At 39.0% G+C, this 27,336-nt stretch overlaps 1 protein-coding gene and 1 long non-coding RNA gene across 5 annotated transcripts in view; one reads left to right on the plus strand and one right to left on the minus strand.

The window, feature by feature from the left end:
- The window catches only part of LOC119653148, a 240,302-nt gene that overhangs the window by 53,970 nt on the left and 158,996 nt on the right, over positions 1-27,336 (plus strand). The window contains exon 1 of one of the 4 annotated variants that reach the window (XM_038057686.1): positions 10,328-10,369. The exons of 2 other annotated variants lie outside the window; for them this stretch is intronic. In XM_038057686.1, coding sequence (XP_037913614.1) covers positions 10,338-10,369 — 32 coding nt within the window. In that variant the 5' untranslated portion in view covers positions 10,328-10,337. Of the gene's footprint in view, positions 1-10,327; positions 10,370-17,074; positions 18,788-27,336 lie in introns of those variants that run through there. One more of the 4 variants, XM_038057684.1, reaches the window with a different exon arrangement.
- Positions 32-10,739, minus strand: LOC119653150. Its single transcript, XR_005249641.1, has 3 exons — positions 10,609-10,739; positions 10,326-10,540; positions 32-427 (listed from the first exon to the last, which is right to left on the minus strand). It is a non-coding gene; the product is annotated as an uncharacterized LOC119653150 (long non-coding RNA).

The raw sequence follows: 27,336 nt of genomic DNA on the forward strand, positions 1-27,336 counted from the left end.
ATTAATCCATTTGAAAACACGGAATGCATTGTGTAGTTTGCCTCAGTTTTTTTTCTGCGGTCTAGTTCCGCATTGAGCTTTGATATAATACTAAATTACATGCACTTCCTAACTTGAAACTTGTTTGAAGACACCAATCTACAATTTTGCTTTGTATTTAATTTGATTGACTGTGGAATATCTAGATAAGAAATAGATGCAGATAAGAGACTGGCGCTTTGGTGTTCGGAAACCATATTAAATATTTGATAGTAATTTTCACTTCCTTCTAAGAGAAACCACAATTTGATAAGAACAATAATATGGATATGGTATTTTGTATAAAAACGTGCAAATTACCGTGGGCAATAGTTTTTCCGTGCGTTCAGTGATTTGAAGAGAATTCAGTGGATTTATTTCTGTAAGTCCTATTTTGTAGAACTATTCCCTGTTAAGTAAAAATCACAAAAAAAAAAATTAAAAAAAAACACGAAATTTGCAAAGTTATGCAGATTATATTAATAGATATTTAAATATCTTTGTTTTAAAAGCTTTAGTTTCTTCATATGGAAAATAACTAGTCCAACCTGTTTGATTCAGGCGATATCTTTCTAACGTGCAGTTCTCACCACTTTATGTGTATTGTATCTTATGAAATCTCCTGTCTTTTTTCGGAAAATATTTTTCTACCTATCCATTGATATGATGAAATTAAAACCAAAAAAAAAAAACAAATCATTCACAAAAGTACGATTTCAAAACGGATATCCACGTCAAACATTGCATATTCACATGTTGTTCTCTTGCTACACAACTTTAACCGCCGTCAGACAACGTTATTTTCTGCAGAAATGCATACAATATTCAAAATATTTTAATTTTATTTTAACTTGCATTGACTGCAGTGATTGCGAACAATCGTGGAGGCAATGACTGCACATTCATCCATGAGTATGTGCAGAGAATAAGTTGTTTATTGCAGGCGCTACATTAAAGTGCAATTAAGGTAGTGAGAAGTACATTTCGGTAACATTCCTACCTTGTGACCATTTACTATAAAATTTAGATTTGAATTCAATAAGCCAAGGATTGGAATGGTATTGGGAAGTAATTTATTGTCTTCCGATAAATATTTTTGATTGGAAGCAAGTGTTGCTAAATTGAATCGGTTTATTTATTTTAATAGACTCGTTATTAAAATATTGAGAGGGTGTGACTACAACACGATGTGGCCCCCATTCGAACTTATTTCTTTAGAAGAATTGTCAGAGTGATTGCCATTATCCCATCATTGGTGTGCGTCAACCAAACCTGCGCACCATCGCTCCTTGTCCGCTGAAATGTGCTTCAGCTTACTCCAGACCTCCATCAGAACATCGGAAATGTCATTTTTATCATTCTGAAATTCTATTTTCTTAAACATTTGAAAGCTAGTGCAGAATTGAATACAGGGAATTCTTCAGTCGCTCTGGCATCTCGGCTTGAGGCATTTAATAGAAGCAGGCGAATTGTGCAGTTAGTCCTCGATGATTAAACGATTTTGGCTGGTGTTTGGATGAATGATATTAGGTTTTGGGGTGAATACTGTATCTCCCAAGCGGTTCAAAAAGCAGCTGAAACGATGTCTATATCCAAAGATACCAACGAATTAATTTTAATGAATAAAATTTAAGTTAGATAATATGGAATTAAAAAGAAGTGTACTTTCCTCAATTTTTTATCCGGTAGAAAATCTTTTGCAAATATTTTTAAGATTCTCCGTCGAAATTGCGCCCCAGTCATCTTGTATTAGTACAATCTATCGCTACTTATTTTTGGATCTGGGCTCCGTAAAAACTCTTTCCTTAACCTGGATCACATTATTGGCCGAGTAACGTTGTATGCCGTTGAAATCCATACTGCATAAAAATTGCGTCCTCTCCTCTATATTGCAAAAGACACAGGAGACCATACCTTCCAGATCTTGTGCAGCTAAGACTGAAAGCCTTGAAGCTCACTTACAAGCTAGAAAGAAATAGCACCGTTCAGCCAGGCAGCTAAGTTGTCAATGAGTTGTGAAGTTCATTTGTCTGATGTCTCGTTTTGCCAAGAGAATCATTTAGTGTACGTTGCCCTTTTCTTTACAAGCAACCACCTCCCATGCGCTTGTACATAGTTTTACACTCCTCAGCAAGAAGTCCAACGGGAATCAGTCCCCCAATCATCCACGATTTGCATGACAGTATTTAATGTGGATGTCCCTGCTCTAAAATCTAACTGTCTTGGGGATACGGCTGCACGTATCGCTACGGTGGGTCTACTCCTGATGAGCTTTTCTAGCATTTTCCTTGTCGTGTCAAGTATAAAAGTGGTTGGTATGCGGACGGTAGCTCTTTTTCCTTTGCTGATCAGTGTAAGTTTCGCCACCTTCCATCGGTAAGGAAAAATGCCGTCTTTAAGGCAACCGTTCAATGCGCGTAGCAGTAGGTCTGGTCGATGTTCGAACATCAGCTTGCATAATTCTGTCGTGGCACCATTGGTTCCAGGCGCCTTCTTGTTTTTCATAGAAAAGCCTGTCGCTTTCAGCTCTTTTATAGAAAAAAGTGGGATGCGCATGGAGTATCATCGGTACAATATGGTCAAACTGCTCGGCACTGAGTGAACAAAGTTTTTGCACTGAGTGTTCAGAGGTGCTGATTCACCTCATCGACCAGGTGCTAGCAGCAGGGAGCTTGTTTCTCTTTATCGTGCTGTGGAGTATCCTTTTGGTTGGTCTGTCATTGCGTTATATGCCTGCCGGTGGGCGACACTCCTTCCGAAGCTCTGCAATTTCCCTCGTTCACCAAGATTTGCCACGTCTTGGTGCCCTCCGGATCAAGAAAGCCCCGTAGATACTGGAAAACGTTACTTCTAAACACCGAATCTATACAAAGGCATCCCCTCGGTTTTGGACAAGAACCCTAAGGCGGGTGCCATCCCGGTTCCAGACAAAGTCATTCCCCCGGTCTTGAACAAGAATCCTGAGGCGTATGCCATCCCAAATCCAGATGGGAGCGGTACCTGTTAAGACGGGGGTGCCATGAAGCTGGGTCGATATTCCGATACTGATGAGTACCCGTAGCGAATGGCGAACGAATTAGTTGTCCAATCGGATTCTTGAATTGGAGAAACCACCGTAATGCTGCATATTCTATCCATAAATAAATTTGCCGTCCATGAAGATACTTATGGAAATGTTTCTCCGATTCAGGTACTCCCAACATCTGAGTGTAATTATGCGGTGTTTCCAACGATTAATTATCTGAGATAATAGGAAACCAAGTTCAAGTCCAAGGACTTGTTAGCACTGACGAAGAGAACAAGTGGTTCTCGAAATATCGCTATTTTCAAGAATAAATATCTACACCAACGAAAAAGAAGCAACAAGTTTTTTATTAGCTCAGATACTGCCAACAATTTATTCGCGTGACACAATTGCTTCTTTCAGGTTTCTACATAATTTTGCTGAAATATCCATTTTCCTGTGCATCGATAGCCTGTGACAGAACTCCGCTAGTTTCGTAATTGCTTGCATCAGTATCCAACATAACAAGAATACAAAATCGTTCCGGAATACAAGGTCGTTCTTTCACTTGCGAGAATGATTTCTCTTGATTCTTACCCCACGAATGTTTCCTAGACACTGTCTACAAAGCCGGGTATAAGTCGGTGATAAACTAGTGTGCTTCTGGCATGTTGAATTGGTTGTAACCCTTCCCATTACCATAATGTCGGCCAGGTAAATTGAGTATGTTTTCTACTGTAACCCCTTTACTACATGTTGTATTTATCTTTTGAAAGTTGCTGGAGCGTTGCGTAATCTTGAGGCATCACCAAAAAATAGCATAATCCACTACCAACGCTGAATGCAGTTTTATCGCGATCCTTTTCGTCGATTTCCACTTGCCCGTATCCTCGTTGCAGGTCCAAGTTATTATAGAATACTGTGTACTACAGTCACTGATTCCAAAGGGTACCCATCTCTCATCATTATGTCGTCTAACTTCTTGAAATTTTCACAGAATCGCGTATTGCCATCCTTCTTTTTTGCAAGTACAACTAGTGAACTTCATGGATTAGCTAATGGCGCAATAACTTTACTTTGCTACATTTCCTCTATCAATTTTTTCACCTCATCTCGCTTTGCAAATGGCAACCTTCGGGCAGTTTGCCGGATAGGATAGGATTCATTCGTATCGATGTTGTGCAACAAAATTGAGGTTTTGTTACTGTTGTTCAGTATACTTTCTCCAATCAATTTTGCCCATAATATGGATTCCGTGTTCACTGAAATAATTTCTGGAGGCATAACAGGGACTTCCTGGATAAACGGTGATTTCCCAGCTTAGATTCAAGATAATTTCTGTATTTGTGTATATTAAAATTCTCTTCTCTAGATTTAAAAATTATGTAATCATGAGATCTATGCAAAGAATAATATCGACAACAATCTCCCCCATTTTAAATTCATTCTTTTATAGGTGTTGTAATATCTTCGGTTATTTTTCTCAATACAGGTGTATTCTCATCAGTGGCGGTTTTTATGCAAATTCCTGTAACTATTTCCACTTCATTTCATAGGTAACTTCGAATGAGTGAGGCTCTTTCTTTGCAAGTTCAGAAATGGGAATATGGCAGTTAGTTGTTGGAGACAGCTCACCCCTTAACATACCAAGCTCCTGTCGTTAATTGGTCTACCAAGAGTGGTCGTATCAAGGCCCGATTTTCTTCTTAGTTTTTTTATTTCATCAAAATTTAAGTTTTTTGAAGAACGAATTATAGGTATATTGATACGGTATTAATTTTGATCTAATCTGGGAGACATGTAAAAGTTCAGGTTTAATTGTTCTATGTAATTACGGCAGAATCCCTTGAAACCAATCTCCGGTCTTCTGAGGACCCCCTTGGTATGTTAAGCTTCAATGCACTTCAAACTGACTCCCATAGTTTGCCGATGGTTTAGCTTATCTTCTGCCTATTAATTTATTTTTATTTCCTCCCTCCTGCAGTTCGGATTACCTGGATCTTTACCGGGCTTTCCAGCAACGCCATATGTCCTACCTTATCGGAGTTGACGCATTTACCTGGGGGCGTTGTGAATTCTAAAGTCTACATCAGACGTTGAATTTTCATCATCATCCCTCATCCTCTTCCCAATTCGTGATTAGTAAGTGTCGATTTTACATGATTCGATGTAGTCTGCTAAACAGTTTCCATTTCTGCTGCAAGGTTCTGCTGTGCTTCGCTAGCTTTTGGGGATCTACTCTTCAAGAAAACTCATTGGCTGTGCAATTGCTAGTGCAACAGCGCCAGTAGTAGCACCGCCAATGATTTTGGCCAGGAACATTGTGAAACTGCTTTTGGAAAACAGGAAACGGAAGCGGCTTGAAGAGAAGCTAATGAGTTGTGGCCTTTGGATAAAAATAAATGTATACCAGCTTGAATTTCAGCATAATTTCTCATCTTTTTCGTCTGTTTGTTTGCCCGTCTGCCTCTCTGTCCCTCCGTTCGTCTATCCGTATGTTCGCCTCTTCATCTGTCCGTCTGTCTGTATGCAGTGAGTAACATTGTCCAACGTTGAGTTTAAGAGAGTGCACTTGCGTGCGAAAGGGGAATGTAAATTGTTTTCACCAAATGAAGTTGAATTAGTACTTTCCGAAGCTGGCCCTAGGTCCGACATCTGATGCAAAAGCCGGGGCGCGGGGTTTGGAAAGTAGCTCACGGACCCATGCCCAGAAGCTACCCAACCGAAATATATAAAAAAAAGGGAGCTGCCACTATATGTTGTCTTGCCTAAAAATACCCCCAATATCGACATCTGCTCAAAAAAAGTTAATAATAGTACGCTTTGAAGTGTGTTAGAAAACTCCATTCAAAACCGTAATGGTAAACTACAGAATTATGGTACAGTACCCTGTCGGAAACAATGTGGTCAACATTGCGCTTACTCGTGATTGTTACCTTGATTTGACTCAGCTGATTCGACTGGTATTCGACGTGAAGTCGCGATATAAATCCTACTGCTATCAGTGAGATTTGAACCGCGACCTTCCATGCGAGAGTTCTCTAACCACCAAGCTGTCTGGCCTTCAATAATGGTATATTATTCTATTTTTTCTAATTGACTGCTAACCTCCTTTAAGTTTATCCTAGAATGATGCAGTAGTGTAGGCTATAATATAATATAAAGCATAATCTTACAAATTTTGTTGCAAATCGCACCATTCCTAACAAAGTTATGATAGGTGGAAATTGTCGGTTCTGTGTAAATTTGCCGCCATCTAAGACTTTGAATGTCAGTACCACGTTAAAGTGAATAGTTTCACATAATGTATGCATATGCATTACGAACTTGGTACAAATGGGACAAATATCCACACCATATAAAAAATTCACAAACTTTCATACCTAAAGCGTTCGCTTTCGCAATTTATTTGTATCTGTTTTAGGCGAACTTCTTCACACTTGCTAATAATGTGAAGCGACTGTTATCGATACACTACTTTCCAGAGCACCCTGTTTGTAAAAATTGCACTTCAAAAATAGTGCACAAGTGAATTTATAACTATTATACTATGGGAACTAAATGAAACTGTCATGTACTCAAGGTTTCTCACGCAAGATAAAAACATAACACCGTCATACTCGAAGGGTTCAGCTTCAGGCATTCCGGCTTGTTCCTTGTTGTCTTGCCGTTCCTTTTGCAAACTGATTTTAATAAGGCTTTGTTTGGCACAAAACCTAATTCAAATCAGTTTGTTGTTTATCTGCCTGTTTGGTTTATTATAGTAGGGTATCAAAAGCCACAATGCTAGACTTTAACCCAGTAAAACCACTACTCCTCATCCGCTATGCCCAAGGAATTATCTGTAGATATTACATCCTGGAGCGGGTTAAAGGCCTTCTGGTTTCCTCATACGCTAAGAATTGTTTCTTCCTTAAGGAGTTCGACCACAGAAGCATTTTCAAAAAACCCATCTTTTGTTTTTTTTGTTGAATGACTGCTCTAAACACTTAAGAATAACGTACTTAAAGAATTAAGATAAGCAAAATATGCAAATACTTTTATTTTGAATTTTCACGAAACCCTTCTTTGTCTGAAGCCAATATACCGATAACATAAAACATGTTTTTCTCGAAACTACATTTTGTAAGTTGGCCGCAGTCATAACTTGAACAAATCTTGACCGATTAACTTTCAACTTTAACTGTATATTTGGGATTATATTTTGCGATTTTTACGGTATATTGTATAGTTTTTTTAGTAAATAATTTTCGAACGATTTTTCTCTAAAAATTTTAACTTTTTTTTAAAATGCGTCGTTTTTGCAAAAGTCGATATATCGGACAAAATTCTATGTACTTCACTTGTTATGCATGCGTATAATCGGAATGGAATTGGTCCAACTATGGCAGGTTCAAAAAAGAAAACGTCGTCGAAAAATGCTGTATAGCCGCCATTTTTCTTAGAGTTGACTTTAAAAAAAATAATTTATACAGATCATCACATGTCCAATTAAGGCCTTTTTGTCAGAATTTTCATTTACTTCATTGTCTTGCTAAAAAATCCCAAAATACAGATATTTATTAGACCGTTGCAGTGGCCTAACCCCTTAAAGGGACTCCGTTTACTCTCACGAATTACCTTCCGCTTGTTTCTCGGGCAAACTTTGTACCTGGCCTTTCTCTGCACAGTTTTCTGCTCGTCATTCGTGAGTTGATAATTTCTTTTTTTTCGCTGGCATTCGGCACGCAGTTGATTGATTTCGTTATTCCACCAGGATTTCGGTATTCTGTGGGCGTTAGTTCTGCATGTCTGCCTGTCTGTCACACACACTTTTCTCAGAAACGGTTACTACTACTGATATTTAACTTCGTGGGAAGGTGGGAACTGCAAGCCTCCACGGATGCAGTGAGTATCTGCATTCTTGTTAAAGTGTTAAGTTTAAGGACTTGTTAAAGTGTTAAGTTTAAGGAGAGGGTGTTCACACATGCGAAAGGGTGGTATATGTTTTTTTCAAAATTGGATGTGGTTCTGAGTGCGGGGGCTGGAAAGTGATTATTTCTTCCACTAACCTGTGTTTAGAAACTATTCAACTATTCGTGAAGCTGCTACTATATGGCCCCAAATCACTGTTTATACCGATAGCTACTCAAAGAAGATTAATAATAGGTATATTACTATACCTTTTGGAAATTGACTTGCAAACTACCCTTCCTGAAATCACAAAATATTGCACTATTGCACTAAAACATGATATCACTAAGTTGGGTGGAAATCACACTATTACTATTAAATTTATAATCAGTCAAGGGTGTCGATTTTATGCAAACTTACTGGAATGTAAGACGTCGAATGCAAATATCTCTCTAAAATGATTGGTCTGACTAATATAATATATGCATACACATTACGAATTGGGTATAATGGAAGCTGGACGCTTCAGGTATAAAAAGTTTGTGTATTTCTTTTATAAAAATATTTGAGTGGACATTTATCCCATTAGTGCCTATCACGTAATATATACATATATTATGTGAGAACTTTGACCTATTATAATTTTGTTATTAATAGTGCGATTTTCACGAAACTTGGTAGGATCATGCTATATTATAGCCTATATTACTGCAATCGCGGTTCTAGGATGAACTTAAGGTGGGTATCGCAGTCAATTACTAGAAATTATGGTAATATAGTACTATTATTAAGTTTTTTTGAACAGATACCAGAATGGAGGGTATTTCGGAGCCTAGGAACCATATAGTGGCAGCCTCTTGATTTTCTTAAGATTTTTCGGTTCTGAGAATGGGTCCGTGAAAGAAATCATTACTTTCAACCCCTGCACTCTCCACCTTTCCAACAAATGTCAAAACTAAGACCGGCTTCGGAGAGTACTAACTGAGATTCAATATGTGGTGCAAAAAAAATTTAATCAGAAATGTTAAATATAATTTTCAAAGTTCATATGAATTGCTTGCACTTGATGGCGGACCAGTTGGGAAGCAACATACTTCCACGGCTGTAGTCCACGCACCCCTCGTTCTTGGGCAAGCACCCATTTCGCCAAAATTATTTAACTTGCGGTTTCGTCCAGAGCAGAGGTAACTCATCAGACGCTGCCTCACCTCTGTCCCGGGACCAGCGTGATCGATGTCAGAGCTCAGGTTCTTTTATAGTTAACAAAATGTTCCAAATTGTGACAAATCTTACCCGAATTAGTTCACTTCTGCCAGATGCAATTTGCCAATGATTGAATTTCTTTTCATAAAAGTTGGGGGTGTTATTGCCACCAAATCGCAAACTCCATTTTATGCACTATTTATAGCAAGACTTTTAAAGCGCTCCATTTAGATTGATAATTTACATATTTCGATTCTCATTCAATCTCACCTTATACTATCCAATGGCTTAATTTCTTATTTCATTCATTCGTCTTTTTTTCCCATGTAAAATCCCATTTTGAATGGCAACACGCAATATCTAATTCTATTAAATACCCACAATACCCCATAAAGTCAGATGTCAAGCAGTTTCTCACCGCAGATAAAAATATCTCACATTAAGTTTAGGAAATGCGCTCATCGACCTTTTTTGCGAGTCGCAACTGGTCATCGCAATCTGGCTACCAAATCAAACTAGCGATGAATGATTTCAACGAGTTTAATTAATGCGTCTGCACTATCTAATATGTCTGTCTACCTTTAATCAGAGCCCCAAGAGCCATATGTGCAGATATAGTAGCTTTTTATTGTTGATTATGGCTCATTTGTGGACGGTCAGAGCCACTAACCTACACACGCTTTTCTTTATTTTGATGTTGGCCCGGTGGGGCGAAACCCCAGATACAGCAGAAAGCACCAAATCCATCACAGTTTTGACCCCTTGGGAGCTTCACGCCGTTGACTGCCGAGAGCTTGGCCAAATTAATCACATTATCGCTTCCATGCATTTGAGATTTTTTCTTATTTACTGATTTGGTGTTAGCATGTGCTCCGCAATGTCAAAAGATGTGACGGGGCGGCACAGGTAAATCGGGAGATGAGGTAAACTTTTCAACTACAAACAGACTCGAACGAGAATGAGATAATGTTTCGGTTTATGGTGGTCGTGATTGAAAGTATCTTGCTCTTCAGATTGAAAAAGCTCCATCACGCTCTTCGCTACAGAAAATCATGAAGTGCTTTCGTATTATTGCGAGTACATTTTCCGCTTACAGACGATTTGATAGGGGAATCGTCTATTCCACATATTGGGATTAGATTAAGAAAACAGTTTTAAATTTCATCAGCAATAGCCAACTAGATTAGAGTATCTTTTTCTTACTTACAGGTGAGCAAACATGTCCGACAATTCAATTTTATGTTGGTTAAGGTAAGCGATTTTTTTTACATCCTTGGACAAATATTATGACTGAAACTAGGTGATAAACACTCTGGTGCTGTCTCTACTCCTGCTCATTTAAACAGATAACATAGGATGAAACCCGTACTTTTCCTTATATTCCATTTCGGCCGGGCTACATCTTTATACCTTCCGTGTTCACTTGGATTAAAAAAGTGATCATTCATTGTGTACTGGATATATAATTCGAAAATTTAGTCAATATTTACTTTGGAATTTACCCAGGTTGAACAGAGCCCTGCTCACAGCCTACTTCGTTAGAGTAACCTAAGCACCATGAGCCAAAGTCTAGCACTCCACTTAACTTTTTCATAGAGAAACTTCTACAACCAAGATAGCACCACTAGATTGGTTCCAGCCCAGTGGGAAAATTAATTCACATCATTGAATTGGATGTTGTGAATATAATTTTATCTCACTTAAAAAATATTATCTAAGGGGCTTGAGAGTAGCGATAAATAGATGGTATAACAACAACAAAGCAGCGAATTCGAACTAATAGTGATTGTGGCACCGACAGATCTCGGTTTATTAAACAGTTTCTTGCAGAAGATTGTAAATGTTGTGTTGCTATGTGGAAAGGAGCGATCGACTATCACATCCCACTTTCCTTATATGCCGTTTGACTTCATCATCATCATCAACGGCGCAACAACCAGTATCCGGTCTAGGCATGCCTTAATAAGGAACTCCAGACATCCCCTTTTGTGTGACGAGGTTAACCAATTTGATATCCCTAAAAGTTGTCTGGCGTAATGGCCTCCGTCATCGCTCCATCGTTTCGTTTGACTTACCCTGCTAATTCGACTTAATTGTCCTTCTGAAAAGAAATATTAATTTAAACTGGGTAATTATCTAAAACTAAGAAATAAAATTGAACCTTTTCAATCAACTTCATAAATAAGATAATATAGATAATTGAGATAAGTAAGAATAAAACCAAAGAATCTCTAGGAACTTTCACACAACGTAGCTCATTTTCTAACTACAAAACGTTCAAAAAAACCATCATTAGCGGGAACAACCTCGTCTGTCGGTGCTGGAAAGATTACATGCTCGTATTAAATGCACCTCATTCATATTGACTCTAATAATGCTAATAGCAAACTTCATCGAATAAACAATATCAGGCTCACACCCAATCACGCCTCATATGCAATAATCCGGAGGATCACGTTCTACAGAGCTAGGTCGCCATAAGTTCGGTATTATTTAGTCTTCCGCCCATACGCCCTGTGTGAAAGGGCAGAGCCGTAATGGAATATTTACATTCTGGCATCAAGTACACTATCAATCCAAGGCTTCACAACTGCCTCTAGAACCTCGATGTATGCTGCAGAATTCACCCGAAGTCCTTGAGTGTGGTGACATAATATGCCTTTCGTTGCTCAACACACCTAAAATCATGACACTAACTAGAAATTTCGTGTGCATGACCCTCTGTAGAATTTGAACATAGCTATTTGTCGTTTCTGCTATTGGTCTTTTGGCTTTTGTCAGCTTTTTTCATAAAAAAAAACAAGACGTCAGGCGCCCCTGGGTGTTTAAACAAGTTCAAAAGACATTTTGCTTGGATGGTTCTTTATTCCCGTGTTTGTTCCATCATAAACTGTTCTCTGCACATCACTTAAGATTTATAGCGTAGGGCCTTATGGATAGCCTAGGCCCCCAAAAACATTAAGCGGCCTTACAACGGTGCTCATTGACTTCGAGAAGGTTTCCTTAATGACCGCCTGCGCTTGTACAAATTGTGTAGTGCATTTTGCAACAGAGCTTCACCTGATGCTTTGAATTCAATGGAGGATCATCGAGAGCATTTGAGAAAGTAGAGATTTCTAAATCTCTATATAATAATAATAATAGTTGGCCCAATAATCCAATTGAATTAAGGCCTTGAAGTGTGTTAGTGTGTTCATTCAAGACCGTAACGGTACACTGCAGGGTTACACATTCTGTGCCTACGATGTTTCTGACGGTTACCTCGAGATGCGCTTTCTTGACCTGGAAGCCGTTTTCTGAGAGACTTCTGACTACAGGATTCCGGGTTATGAATATCAAGGTGGGCTCTGACAACATCTCGTTGGGACATGTCGTGGGAAAACACGGTGTCGTTAACCATAACGATAATGGTGGGAGGTTTGTGGATTTCTGCAACTTCCACTGCCTCGCCATAGGTGGTACATTGTTCGAGTACAGAGCATGTCATAAAGTCTTTTGGGTTCCAACTCACTGAGAGCGTACGAGTAATCCACTTTGCAATCGGCAGTAGATTTATGAGCTGTCCCTTGGATGTACGTACATGCGGCCCTCGAAATGGATCACCGTCTGATGATCGCTTACCTTCGCTTGTGTTTTGCACCCGCCGTTTTTCGCAGGGTTGGGGAGCTGGAATAAGAGAACGACATAAGCATGAAAATTACAGTCTTCCAGATAGATGTTGTAGGTAAGTATTAGTGGTAGCTCGGAGGACCCAAATTAACGCTGTTTTTATGCCAAAAATTCCTAAGACTATGTCTGCTGCTATTTGAAAGAACAAGGGGAGCAAAATCAAATCAGGTAGACCTTCGAAGTCAGTCTGTAGCATTTACGAAGGAGAGTACCTCCTTCACTCTGCAATTAGAGATCCGTCAAAGGAAGTGTCACTGAGGCACCCTTCCAATCCTATTCTGGTTAGAGTTTCTTTAATGGCTGTGCTACTAATGTTGCTGAATGCTCGCTTTATATCCAGGAGAGCAACTAGCGTATATTGGTTGTAATATAGGGTATATTGCTTGAAAAAAAGGGTGCTGAGATTTGGAGAAAGGCGTCCTCTCCATAATGGTCCTCAAGTGAATGTTCAGGATGCGGTCTAGGATTTTCAACACGAAAGAGTTGAAGCTAATAGACCCAAAGTCCTTCGTGGACTTAAGACCGCATCTGCCCGCTTTCGGTATGGAAATCATTCAAGTATCTCCAGGAAGACGACACGTATCGGAACGAATTACAGCTCCGGTTAATTTTTATAAATCGGCACATTTCTTTTTTGTTATTTCTGGAGCATGATTGCCATTATGCCATCTGGGATATTTATATGTAGAGAAGCTGCTTATAACTCAGCTGACTTTATTCTCGTAGTTGCTGATTTGATAATCTCACATGACTGAGGCTGCATTCCTTCCAAGCAAAGTTTTGACTGTTTTCGCTGCAGGAGAAATTGAATGCGCACCAGCAGTTTCAGCCTCTCACCTGAAGATTCCGCCCAGCAAACTTCTGACTTTTTCTTAGAAAGGAAACAGTCACTTGTTCTGTGGCCAAAATTTTATTGAGCCCTATAGACTTGCTGATGGTTTCAATTTTCTGATAATAGTCCAGCCAGGACCGTTTTGCGGCTATTTGGTCCATGTTGTTGTTCACTCTTCTTTTATTTTTGTGTTCCTTAGTCCGAATTGATTTTTTACTCTGTTTGATCGTTTGCAGAGGCTGCTTGGCATCACAGCCTTTGTACACCCTGCTGCTGAGTTTGTTGGTTTACCTCAATCTACGGTCGATTGCTCTTAAAGATTGTAGGTTTCGCCTTCTGTCGATTTCTCAGGCGTTTGTTGTATTTCTAGACAATTGCCTGGTATTTATGGAGGTATTTTCCTCCCGTTCGTCAATAGTACCGGTCTCTTTATTCATCGTAATCTTACTTGGAATATGCATGCCCTCCTGGTACTGGATCTTCATGGTTTCCAGACTGAAAACCACTATTTGAAATTAAAAGTATCCAAGATATTCAGAGTCCGCATATTAGAAAGCAAGTTGCCCATTTGCCATGCAGCACTCAGTGTATGCTATTCTAATTTAGATTGGGGTCCAATTAGCACCTTTTGCATTGCAGGAGTTGTTTCGGTTCATCCTGCTCCAAAAACATTACGTAGCATGCAAAGAGATCCTCGTCGATAGGACGTAACTACCCACAGTATGGTTCTGCATACTGTTGGTTCGTCCGAAGATGGTATCCAGCGGCTACCCCGAGAATATCGTGTGAGTACTTGCGACCTTAACCTAAAGCATAGTCAGACCATGCCGCTAGATAGATAATGGTAAAATTTATATTCCCAAATTTACCCAAATTTTTCCAAATTTATTTTGATTGAATGAAAATGTTGGTAGTGCCTTGACCTGGCCAGTCAAAAATATCTGAAAATTAATCTATGATATTTTTTGTGATGAAAAGCGTTTAAAAGAAAAAAAAATTAATTGTTTAAAAACATGAAACTCTCTCAAATTTAGCGTTTGGCTGTGATGGATGTGTTCAACTAACTGAAAAGAATGGCAATACAATAAGCAATTAAAAAAAATAATTGTTGAATTTCTTAATAAATGTTAATTTCCCAGTTTTTGTCTAAAATTTTTTAAAAAATAGCACAAGTGAATGTGTGTGTGTTGGACTCCTGTAAGGGTATGCCGTCTGGCTACCAACTCAACACTTCCTATCATCAATTAACTACCCTGGAACCGTTTGACACATTACTTTGGGCTATCTCTCCCGCTCTCTCGGCTTAAGAACTTTCAAGTCAAGAAATTTTTTCAATCAACAGGAGGGGAGAGAAGGCCCCTCCTTCTCTTCTCCTTCTCTTGTTAGTTTAGGGAACCCCTTGCCATCCATCCATCAATCATCTCCGCTGCAAAAGAACACGAATGTAATGTACAAGACGACTCCATTTGCCAGCGTTCCTCAGCATCTTTCTGACAATGTTGTTAGAGAGAGCTCCCCTGTGCCTGCATAAAGCTGCTGACGAAAGCCATCCCGATTTTCACAAGAGAATGTGCAGTCGTCCATCTCGTTGCATCAATATGCCAATTCTGTTTTGCGCTTATTTAGCAGTGCGTCCGACAACAAGTGCCGTATCGTTGACATTTTGAGTGAGCAGACTATCGTAGGAAGCGTTTCAGAGATCCGACTTTAGGGTAGGTCGCTGTGCTACTCCTGATGTGATCTAAATCCTCCTCTGTCTCTCTACGGTCTCATAGAGCAGGGAGCGGTCTCTCGGATAATCCCTCAATATCCGCAAGAGATAGCTCGACACGTGGAATGAGTTTTCTAATGTGCTTGGCATATTTGTTCATCTTACTGAACTGGCAACAAGCGTTATGAGGAGCACTATCCGTCGAGATTGGCAGTTGTGTGCCTCGACTCGATGGACCGTATCCATGACCTCCATAACAGCATTTAGCCCAGAACCCACACTGCCTTGAGTCTACTCCTGATGAGCTTTTTCGAGCACTTTCCCGGTGTGTTAAACTTATGTTACACAACGGTTTTCCTTTGCTGATTAGCGGGAGCCAGCGCGACACGAAACACGAAAGACCCTCCTTCAGGCAAGCGTTGAACCCCTCGGGTAGCAGGTCCGACCGTTGGCGAATCATTCGCCGGGATCTCGTCAGGACCTGGTGATTTTTCATGCGGGTAGCTGCTTCTTTGAGCTCTTTCATTGTGAAAACTGGATCCTCGACACCTTCCGTGCTGTTGACATCATTCCGTACGGGATGTCTGGGGAATAATGTCCGCACAGTACGATCTATCTGGTTGGTACTTAGTATGCATGGTTTCTGCAGTATAGCCAAATCCTCACAGATAATGATTTACTTCGTTGATTAGGTTTTGCCACAGGCAGAAGGAGCGAGGATTGGTGCACGCGGATAAATAGCATCAATGACTTCGAACGCGATGTACTGATGGTCACCTGCCGAGAAATCTTCTAGAACTCTCTACTCGTCTATCGACGGTGCCAAAGATTCCGGCGAAAAAGAACCAGAGTATATCCTTTGGGGACTCATTTTGGGCACAATTTGAAATAGAGTGGAGTAGCCTTTCGTTACCCACGTTGGGCGCCATTTATGATAAAGTGGAGTAGATCGAGTTGTTAACTTACTGAGTTCTAATCCGACGCCGAAAACTTGGAGGCAGAGAATTGCTTCTGATTTCGTGCGTAATGTTATGCATTTGAAGGAAGCGGAAACCGAATTTTATTTATTATACATTTAGGCGGATCTGTCGACAACAAAATCGGGATTCAAGGTCTAATCCATTGCAATTTTCAAAAATAAATGATTAAGACACTTACTTTTTGGTTCAATGACGTGGAGGAGACCATGAAAACGAGCTGACTCTGCATATCGAGCGGACCAAAGGCTGAAAAACAAGGAGGAAGATGATGATGAATCGGGCTTACCTTTTCAAACTGGGTGAAAAGGGTTTCAAACGTTACTTCGATGAAGCTGAGGCCATCCAGATTTCCGACTGTAAGGTTTCAAATTTGTCCTCTCGAGTAATGAAGTTAGGTTTCCAACTGGGCCCAAAAAGCAATTTTGTTATTTTAACGGAAACTATCTCAAGAGAAGTGATGTTTCAATATACAGTTGCTATCTTTGCAAAAACATAGGAAAACTGATTCATTTAGATGTATACTTATATCTAACTGACGTCGGTTTGAATTTGGCCTCAAATACGTTTAAACATACAATTTCCTACTGGGCATCCATCTGAATCAACTAAACTTGTGTATAAGATCTACAAAAGCAGCATTTTCATCGTACTGATCCGTCTACTCTTCGCTTCGATTCCCCTAAACTTTAGTTTCGTCGTATCTCTCTCTTTTATTCACTGTAGAGGAAAATGTTCTGCTGTTGCTATTGCCTCATGTGTAAATTTTCAGTCCATTACTTACAACTAGCCGAGTCGGTGCCGAGAATAGATAGTTGTCGCGCGTTGTATAAACACTACAGATACTTTACTACGTAACGTAAAGTAACGTGGAACGTACGATAAAACATCTAGCCACCATTCTGGAAGAGCTGTCCGCAAAATCGGTATCTCGAAAGAAGCTACTGTTAAAATAACAGTCAAGCAATCAGCATGCACACGTCCGTTTAGTTCGGCTCATCTTTTCCTGAAGCTTGTTTATACTTCTGATTATCATTACATATTTTATGAATTAGGAGGATTTCGATAATCAGATCTAATGCAAGAGTTGTGCATGGTGACAATAGTTGATGTGTCTTCACCAATTTAACTGTTGATACTGATGTTATCGATAAAGGTATCTGCCGTCGAAGTATCGATAAATTTCCAGTATCTACACTGCGTGTATTGTGCATCTACGTGATAGTGATAAATGCTCTTTGCGCGCAAGTATTGGTGTTGCGGAAAACTCCGTCCAGCTACATATCTCCACCAAACAATAATTTGCAATGTTTTAACGTATTTATTAAAACACTTCAGTGAATTGTCTGCATTTACAAGTGACATTTAGCAAAGAAAGATAACTAGCGGCGATAAGGTACCCCACGTTTAACATTCATCACGTTACGAGTTGTTCTCAATGATCGACCCCGAAGCATTTCCATAGTATTTAAATAAATAGACTTTATTACCTATAAAATAGTATAGGAGGTACTTCTAAATGAAGCTATATTTTTATCGGAAATCGCTCTCTTTTCTTGCCCAGTGTGTGTAACTTTCGCTCAATTTTCCGTATATTGTGGCGTGAAAACATATGTGCGCGCATTTGTGCAAAGTGTTTATATCATTTCTAATTTTAAAATAATCTTAAAATAAAAGAAACGAATAAGGGAGTCAAACGAGGAAATGGAAAATATCTTTTTTAAAGCAATTATGAATAGCTAACAAACGTATTTAACAATAGGAATATCACCATGAAATATAAAATAAATAGTTCGGTTCATGGACTAATAGACGTTATGGAATGATAATTTTGGTGGCAATGATTACAGATGCACATCTGAGTTCCCGAAAGTGATGCATCTTATTAAATGTTCAAACAACCTAGATTGTTTCGACACAGAGTTTCCCGGCGCCACCAGTCAAGAGATGCGGTGTCTTATATGAAGAAAGATATGTTGATTCTTCAGTTAAGTTATTTAATTTATTTACTACATTAATTAAGATAAAGCAACTGATAGTTCAAACTTTGTCAATATAAGATAAACTAATAAATTAATGGAATAAAACAAAGTATTTATAATGAAGTGAATATTCGTGAATATTGTTTCGCATCGAGATACCTTGTTACCCTTAAGCAAAGAGTAACCTATTGGAAATTCAAGATTTGGAACAATGATCGGTAAAACAAGGTCGAAAACCCCATGGGGTGCCCTGTTTGGCAGTGATAATTCAAACAAGTGTAGTAACAATTCCAGTAAAACTAGAAATAATAATCAAAACAGTAACAATAATGCTTCATCAAGAGTTTCCTCCGTACCCACGGTACTGAAAACATGCACAATGACAACAACGATGAAGGCGACAAAGTCAACGAGAAATTGCATAATAAATATGTCCCGGCCGAATTCATTGAATGTAACACGAGCTGGACAAACGGTTGAAGCAAAAGCATTCATAAGGTAGGTGCTTATTTGGAGTTTCTTTTGGGAAGGTGATCAGGTGGTTACCCTCATTAGAATTTTATGAATTGCTAAGAAAGTGCTAAAATGAGCTTGGAATCAGCTGAGACGTTGGAACTTAGTGAAGTTATCACCAAGTGTCTTTTCCTGATTAGTAGCTTTCGGAAGTTATTTGGATAGTGAGTATTGTCGAGAGTAAACCGTTTCGATATCTCACAAATAGGGTTTTAGAAATTGATCACAAATCGACCGGCAAATTGTAAATATCAAGAGATAACTGCAGACCAGGTTTAAGAAATCTAACTGCAAATATATGATTTTTTGTTATGAGCCATATAAAAATCCGCACATAACACATCTGCCAAGGTGGTTTGTTATTTTGTTTAATATGTGGCAAATTTCTGTAGTCTATTGAGGCTGTTCACACATGCTTATCGTCGTTATGAACTTACCTTGATAACTGACATCTGCATCATTTACTAAATTCATATAATTTATCTGACAAATGGTTAATTTCATTTTAAATCAAGCTGAGTTATGTGACACGAACTATCGGAAGAAGCTAATAGGAAGGGTTGACACGGTTTGGATCCAGTATGACAGGATCAAGGCTACCTTCGGTATAATGTCAACTGCTGTCAAACAGAAATCCTTGAAACAGTACAGTACAGTAACACCTGCATTGGGCGCTGTCAGAAAACTATCTAATACATTAGAAAATAGTGTCAGTCTAGATACTTTAATTTGATGAGGGGGGCCGGAGCTCAAAGCGCTCAGGCCTTTTGTTAGACCCCTAGAACTATCCCCTAAAATTGCAGGTTTTAACGAATTTGAACAAATCTTCCAGAGAGATTCTTCAATAAAAAAAAACACAAAGGCAGAATTTTCACTGAAAAAATCTTCCTGAGGTAATTTCGCCTAAAATCTGATAAAGCCGAGCAGCTGCATATAAAGTACATACCAGTACAGATTAGCCTCCCAATTTTTTCAATGTGGTATTTTGAGGAGTAGTGTTACAGTTAAAAGTCATACCAGTGTCTTCATGTCCAGCTCCTTAAGAGGCAATAAAAATGCCCTTCCAAGAGTTTTTAAAAAGAAGGAAGTCAAGTTTTTCATTCCACTGTGTGAATCCTTCTAGGCATCTAGACAATGGATGGCTAGATGCCAAATGTTGCTTCTGGCTACGCGGTCAGCCTCCTCATTCCCAGTGATGTTCGAGGATCAGACTCAGGAAGGTTTCGTTCAGTCGGCAAACTTCGTTTGGCGACAAGTAGCCTTTATTCAGGTAACCCTTAGCTAGCTTAGCTGTTTCCTATTTCCTTCGACAGAAGCGAAAGGTTGTATTTTTAGCAGCTGTCATAGAAATGTAACGTACCTATTCGTAGCATTACGTTTTGCTTACTGGAAAGAAATTTTTTTCAGCAGTAGAATGCAGCGTTTGCAATGTTTGTGTCCTAGGAGCTTGTTCCTGGATTTCCAGTATTGAACTAATGATCTGTGGAACTCCCACCGAATAGTACAGAGCTCACGAAAGGTTCCTTGTAGCTGAGTTCCCAGGGCGATTGGCTTCCTCTTTTCCTTAAATTCCAATATGTATAGGAAATAGGTTTTGCTCGCAAAACCGGATAAGTTTGACTTATGTAGATGCGAAACACGTGGTGTCATCACTGCCAGACTATCCAAAAAATATAGTTCTTTTTCCCTTTATCACCCGTATATAGATTTTTCAGGATGCAAAAATCTACCAAAATACCTCAGCTTGGAAGCTAGTAGTGAAGTGACCTTGCAATTATGATGCTTTCGGATTCAGGCCTGCGACTACTACGTCAAAATGTTAAGCAGTTTTAGATCCTTTTGTGAATCATCGCACAAATTTTTCCTCTAATTCTGCACTGCATCCTTAGTTTTAGTGTATATTTCCTAGACTGTTAGACTGTCTTGACTACTTTGTTGATTGCTGCACGAAATTTTGTTACCTAAGGTTATGCCCAAGGATTTATTCTTTTTGGGTGGTAGAACCGTAGTAGTTCTCTCTCTATTGATAATAAATGCCGCTTTACACATTAGTAGGCGTTTCGCGATTCAGGTTTATTTTTGTATGGAGTTATAAAATATTAGCCATATTCAGTTTTTATACAGCCCTATCGTACACTGCATAGCCTTCAAATGTAACATCAGTGGGCATGTGTTAAGTGTTACCAAATGGAACTGGTATGCCCAAATCACTTATTTAAGTTTGAACTCTCGCCTCTATCATTACTTTTTCTGATAAGCAGAGCGGTTTAGAAGTAAAATTCGCTATTACATAACTAATTAATGGAGAATGAGGGGAGACTTATTGTTTGATATGATTTTGAAGTTTCCCTTTATCGATTTCTGATGTAAATAATCCTTGCCTCTTCCTAGTTTTGATAGATGTACCCCCTAAGAAATTTGCTTGAATATGGTAATCAATGTTGTTATAAGGGTTTTTAGTTTTTCCTCATCCGGCATTGAAATGTTGCCTCCGATCTATCGGTTCATTTATCCGTCTGCCCGTCTGTCCGTCTCCTCATCTGTCAGATTATCCATCTGTCGGTTTGTTCTTCTGCCGATGTCTTTTTCAAGGGGGGGGGGGGGAATTCTACATGGATACGTATCTATTAGCGAGGACATGGATGCCGGACTCATACCGACTAGAACTATCTATACTCTCTGCACACTCTCCCCGAGGGACCAAAGTTCTTGTATTGCTTCGCAAGGCCACTCAGTTGTTAACTGTTAACTCTACATAAATTATATGTAACTTCTTTGCGCGGTGTTAATCACAATAGCTTTCCCTCCAATGCCTTGGTTGTTCTGATTCCTTTGTTGCTGGTGCATCCAATTTCACCGTTACAACTGCCGGGTTTCACGCCGTATCCGATTGCACCATGTAGCTGACCAGGTTTTCCACCGTTAGCTGTGCCTCGAGACTTCTCATTGAGTATTCATATCTGGGACAAGTGAAGAAAATGTGTTCTGCATCTCGGTTACAATTTCACCTAGGACAATTTGACGATTCATCCAAGCCGAATCTATAGAGGTACTTCCTTCTACGCGCTCTACCCGCTTATCTACTGAGGCAAATCATAACTCGTCTCGTCGTAGTTTTGCATACATCTACTTCTGTTCGGAGAGCGCTTAGCCGATTCCCAGCTTGAAGCTGTCTGCGATTTTCTGAAGCGATTCTCAGCTGTATTTCGGGGTGCCTATATTTGGAAGCACCCTTGCTAATGTCGAGCTAATGGTCGCTACTTTATCCCCGATAAACTTTAAATGCGGTCTAAAGCTCTGCTTTGAGCCGAAAAATACGCCTAGATTTTTTCGATGATGGCTGAGAGCGGAAAACATGTACACCAATGTATATTTGATCAACTTTTAGCTTACAGTGCTTGGTAAAAAGTACCAACTGGGTTTTATATTTGCCAAGTTTCAATCCAAAGTCTTTAAGCCATGATTTGATCAGAACAGAATAGGGTGATCGAATGTAATGACCACCCCGATGTTATCTGCGAGTTCGACGACAACCGTTTACTTAGGTACTGGGAGCCGTAGAATGCCATCATACATTTTGTTCCACAGTAGAGGACCCAGAACAGATCACTGCGGAACACTTTTCGTTATATTGTACGTCTCCTACCTATTGTGTGACTCATTCATCAATACCCGCTTTGGGAAGGAGTTAAGGATTATACTTAGTATGTAATTCGGTGTTTGTGTCACGATATGGGCTTGGTTCACACATATTCTTGCTATCAAGAGTCACCAGTGTACAATATGCTAGCTCAATAACCATTTTAGTAGCATCCCCTCTTCAAGATCGGCGCGAGCTTTTGTGATTTCCACTGTGTGAGGAAATGTAGTTCTCTTAGGCAGTCTGTGAATACCTATTATATATATTATATATTTTTAGGGATTCTATCAATCCCAGGGACTGCATTATTTTGGATTCTTTCCGCTGCGTCCAGGAGTTCGCCTATCTAAAACATAACACACATGATAGGAGGGGACCTTTAACTTTTTATTGTCGACTTCGCATTTAAACTCGAGGAGTCGTTGACCATACTTCGACATGTTTCTTCGGTGTTGATTTCGTCATCTAGCCAGCATGCATTCTGCACGACCTTTTGCTATTTCGGCATTCCACCACTAATAGAGATTGCACTTGTTAGAGTGTACGGCATGGAAGCATAAATTGTTTTATATATTTGTTGGGGCTACTGTGACACCCTTATCTACAACAATTCTAGTAAATTTTGGTATTCCATCGCAATACCTCTATAATTGTATATTCATCAAGTGTTTTGATCACCAACCTGTTTCTGATTTTTTGAGACTTGAATTTATTGCTCTGGGTAGCTTATAAATCATATTATATATCTGGTGGTCATTATGCGTATACTCTTTGCAGACTTGCTAGTGTAGATGCTTGACCAGTGAATCACTTACGACATTGCCGATCTACCCGGCTGTCTGTTTAACCGTTTGTCTGCCTCTCCATTTGCCTGTTCGTCTATTCGCCTGTCCGTCTGCGATACAGACTGACACGAAATTCGGTGAAAAGATAGGAATTATAAGCTTCCATGCTTGCATTCCAGGTCGAGATTAAGGGGGGCTCCCCATACATGCAAAAGGAGGCTGTATTCATTTTCCTAAGAATATATGTTGAGTATCAAATGAAAGAAACAGGTACTTTTCACAACAATTCTTAGTTTTACAGGGTGGTAATGAAAAGGCTGCGAAGATCATTCCAGGTGGTTTGTCCGCGCCCTCTGAAGGAAATGGACGAGGGCTCAAAGGGAAATGGTTTTACTAATGAATTATACGAAGCAAAACACCGGGTTGGTAGACATACAATCGTCTCTAAGTCGGCAATCAAATAGGTACCTGGTAGTGATAATTGACACCAAACTGAGCTCCAGTGAGCATCTAGATTATGCGTGCCAAACGCACCGCGACACTTGTAAAAATATTGTCGTAGGATTTGATCTATCTCGAGTAGTACGAAGACGTCTGTAAAGTCTTACGAAGCACGTGAATTTAATTTACCGCCTGTTGGCTTCGAGGGTTTCTAACACTTTTAGAATCGCACCAAATGAAGCAGTATTTGTGGTGGCGGCATGATCCTAATCGACAATCTGGCATATGAAATGAACCCGATTACCATTGAAGACCAATAGGGCCACACAGAATGCAGAAATGTGGGAAGGTCAGGGTCGTATGATCTTTGGCAACGCAAATGGGAAGAGTTGTCGAAGGGTCAGTGGACGCACAGGCTCATTCCTAACACTAGTGTATGCATTGATCGGAAACACGGAGAAGCCAACTACCACATTGGCCAGTTCCCTATGGGACACGGTGTTTCCTGCAGGTAGTATTTCTAGTGCTTTGAACTGTATAATTCGCTGAATTGTCCTTCATGCGATGGCATAGTGGAGGATGAAGACCATGTGATGTTTCACTTTCCAAGGTTAACGATGGAGAGAAGGAATCTGAATCAGACCCTGGGAAAGAGTGTGATTTCAGAGGGTATATATGTTGCGGAGGTGATCAGGTTTCGTCTGTAATTGTTAAAATACCGATTGGTTGGTGAGTATCTATCTCGCGTGATTGAGCTGAAGCTGACGTGTTTTTGTAAATTTTTTTCACTTCCGCTTGCGAAAAAAAACATCATCATAATGAGAAGTTTTGGAGTATTTATGTGAGCGCGGGAGATTGTGTTCTATCGTCGGCTTCTCTTTGATCTGGGACAGCTGTAAAATCGCAGGGATCTTTCTTTCATCAGTACACTCATGAAGTGATAGCTTTGATCCTTTCTGTCGGTTAGATATCTAGCTTTCGGAATAGATACGTGGTGGTATTGACTGGTGGAGGTGAACAATTCACCATATTGAAATCAACTTAATCACGTCAACTCGGGAGACCTGTTTCCGTAACCGACACTCCATTGAAAAATAGGGCAACAACTCGACGCCAAGTTTAAATCGTTCTCCCAAGCACCTTAGAGTAGGAACCACGGCTAGAATTAAACTCACATAAGGGGATAGTTGCAAATAACTGGGCGGATACCATTAAAAGTCCGTGTGAATCGTCATTGTCAACCATCTAACAGTTGGATAGGATAATCTCTTCCAAAGTGCTGAAGAGTGGAGTTACCGTAGTTCCCTGGAGAGCAAAAGCTGCTGATATCTAACTTTGAGTTCCTTTACGCACACGTTTCCTAATAGCTCCAATTTCAATTTAGTTACCTGCCTAGTCATCGGTGAGTATTCTTATAACCAATCCTTTTCGCTCTAAGCTACTTTCAAGGGTCATTGTCCCCAATGTATATAAATAAAATTTTATCTTGCAGTGGCAGTCTAAGACAAAGCAGTCATACCTCATTTCTCTGGTTTAAACCTCAGTCAATCATCTACAATTACTTACCAGCTACTAAGTGACAAATAAAATCTCAGCGACAAATTTACACATTCTTCATCTTCATCACTCATCTTCATCTTTGCCTTATGCATCACAGCATTGATGCACAAATCTTCTTGATTAGTTGCGACAGTTGATGACCTCAACCGTATTATTGTTGTCACGATGTTATGATATTTCATCTACACTCAGAAATTCAACTAACTTCTACAACTCTATAACGAGAAACATCTTAATCGCATAACAAAAGCCATTCACCACCAATTGTAAATTTATTCGTTTTGATTAAAAAATAGAGATACCGCGGGTATGTATCTCGACAGCTTCTTTTATCGTCAAATTAAGATGCGAACAATAATGCAAAAATGACAATAACGGAGGCGGCGCAATGATACTCTTCATGGTGAATCTTGAGTGTCAAAGAAATATTCTAAAGATACATGTGAGTAAGTGGAGGGTACAAGCACGTAATGGTGAAATTTTGCAACAACTCTCAGTAGAAAAAGTTGATCCTAACAAGAGTTTAATGAATTTATTACAACAGTTGATGATGTCGGTCGACGCCAATTTATTTACTTATTGTCATTATTGCATTGTGCCAAGAAATTTAATATGATTTTGTTTATTTAATTGAAAGTCGTTAGAAAATGACGCCGAATGCATCATTTGATTGAAACTTGAAAGTTTCTGGTGGGCAAGATTCAGCAGTCATTTTTGAATGTAAACTGGAAAATACTGACCTCTTTTAGATTTCATGGGTTGAAGATTATCTTTTATGAAAATAGAAAAAGTCATCAACAGGATATTTAAGAAAAATATTTTTTTTTGTTTTTGGCTGAAGCTTTTCACTGAATATGCATCATATTCGGTAAAAACTGCATTTCGGGAAGCAGTTATCCTTTCTTTAGAAAGTCTCACACTGAAGAAGTGAAGTATTGCATATACCGTACAATTTTTAGGTTAAAAAGGAAAATATCTTTTCTGAATTATCTATATACTCACTTACGTTTAAAGATTGGCTAATAAATAGATTTACAGTTCAATTCAAATGTTACTAAATTTTACGCCTTCCTATTATAGTTCCATGTCTATAACTGCAATCTCAGTTTCTGTCATGCAAAACTGCTTTCAGTCAGTACTAGAATCACCGTTTCGAATGACTTAATATTTAGGTTGAGGTGTATCATATTATATTTGTGCATATTAGTAAGAATAAGCACTTTAGACATTGAACGGAAAGAATGTCATGGGAAAACAGTATCCGCAATATAAACACAATTCTTTCGATGATCGAATATGTGTGGGCAAATGACACCAAACATCTGCAAAATTTATGGGAATACCATGAGTTTTTTAGGTGATTCTTTTATTCTGGTATTTTTTTATTGGGCAATTTTTATTCGGATAATTTTTTCTTTGATTTTCTTTTCTTGGCATTCATGACGATTTTGTTTTTCAAGAAAATCTTCTGTTTCGTATATGAGTTTGATTTATTTGATTTAGATAATCGAAAGATGACTTGTTAATAATTATGTGTTGATAAGATAAATAAATCATGGCGGATTATAAGAAATAAATAGAATAAGTTCACGCACTTTTTCCCAGTTAATTTAAAAACATCAAAAATTACTTCAAAGATCATTATGTCAAAAGATTCATTGATGCAACTTGAACAAACAAATAAAACCACGCAAATTCTCAATTATAAATAAAAAGTCGGCTAGAAGTTTTTCAAATAAATAATGGCAAGAGGAAATTTTAAAAATCAAGCCAGTCTGCTTGTGTGCGTATGCATATTGTTACGATTTTTATATCGCAATCCATTATGAATTTACGTCAGATATGCGGATTAGGAATTGCGAACAGAAATCATTCTATTTGTATCTGAAAACAATTTATGCGGATTTGTGTTGCAGTTATTTTGGTTTTAGTTGTTCTTGTCTGAGTAGGACTATTCCAGGTCACATCTTTTTAAGCTAAGTTAATGACCCTATCCGATCTAAGGATAATTTTTTTTTAAGTTTCCTAGAAACCAAACCCACGCATTTTTGTCAAAAATAGTGATATTTTTCAACGAAATTTGGTGGAATTGTGAACCCCACATAGGG

This window comes from Hermetia illucens, chromosome 3 (assembly GCF_905115235.1).
Source record: "Hermetia illucens chromosome 3, iHerIll2.2.curated.20191125, whole genome shotgun sequence".
In the NCBI taxonomy this organism is placed as follows: Eukaryota; Metazoa; Arthropoda; class Insecta; order Diptera; family Stratiomyidae; genus Hermetia; species Hermetia illucens.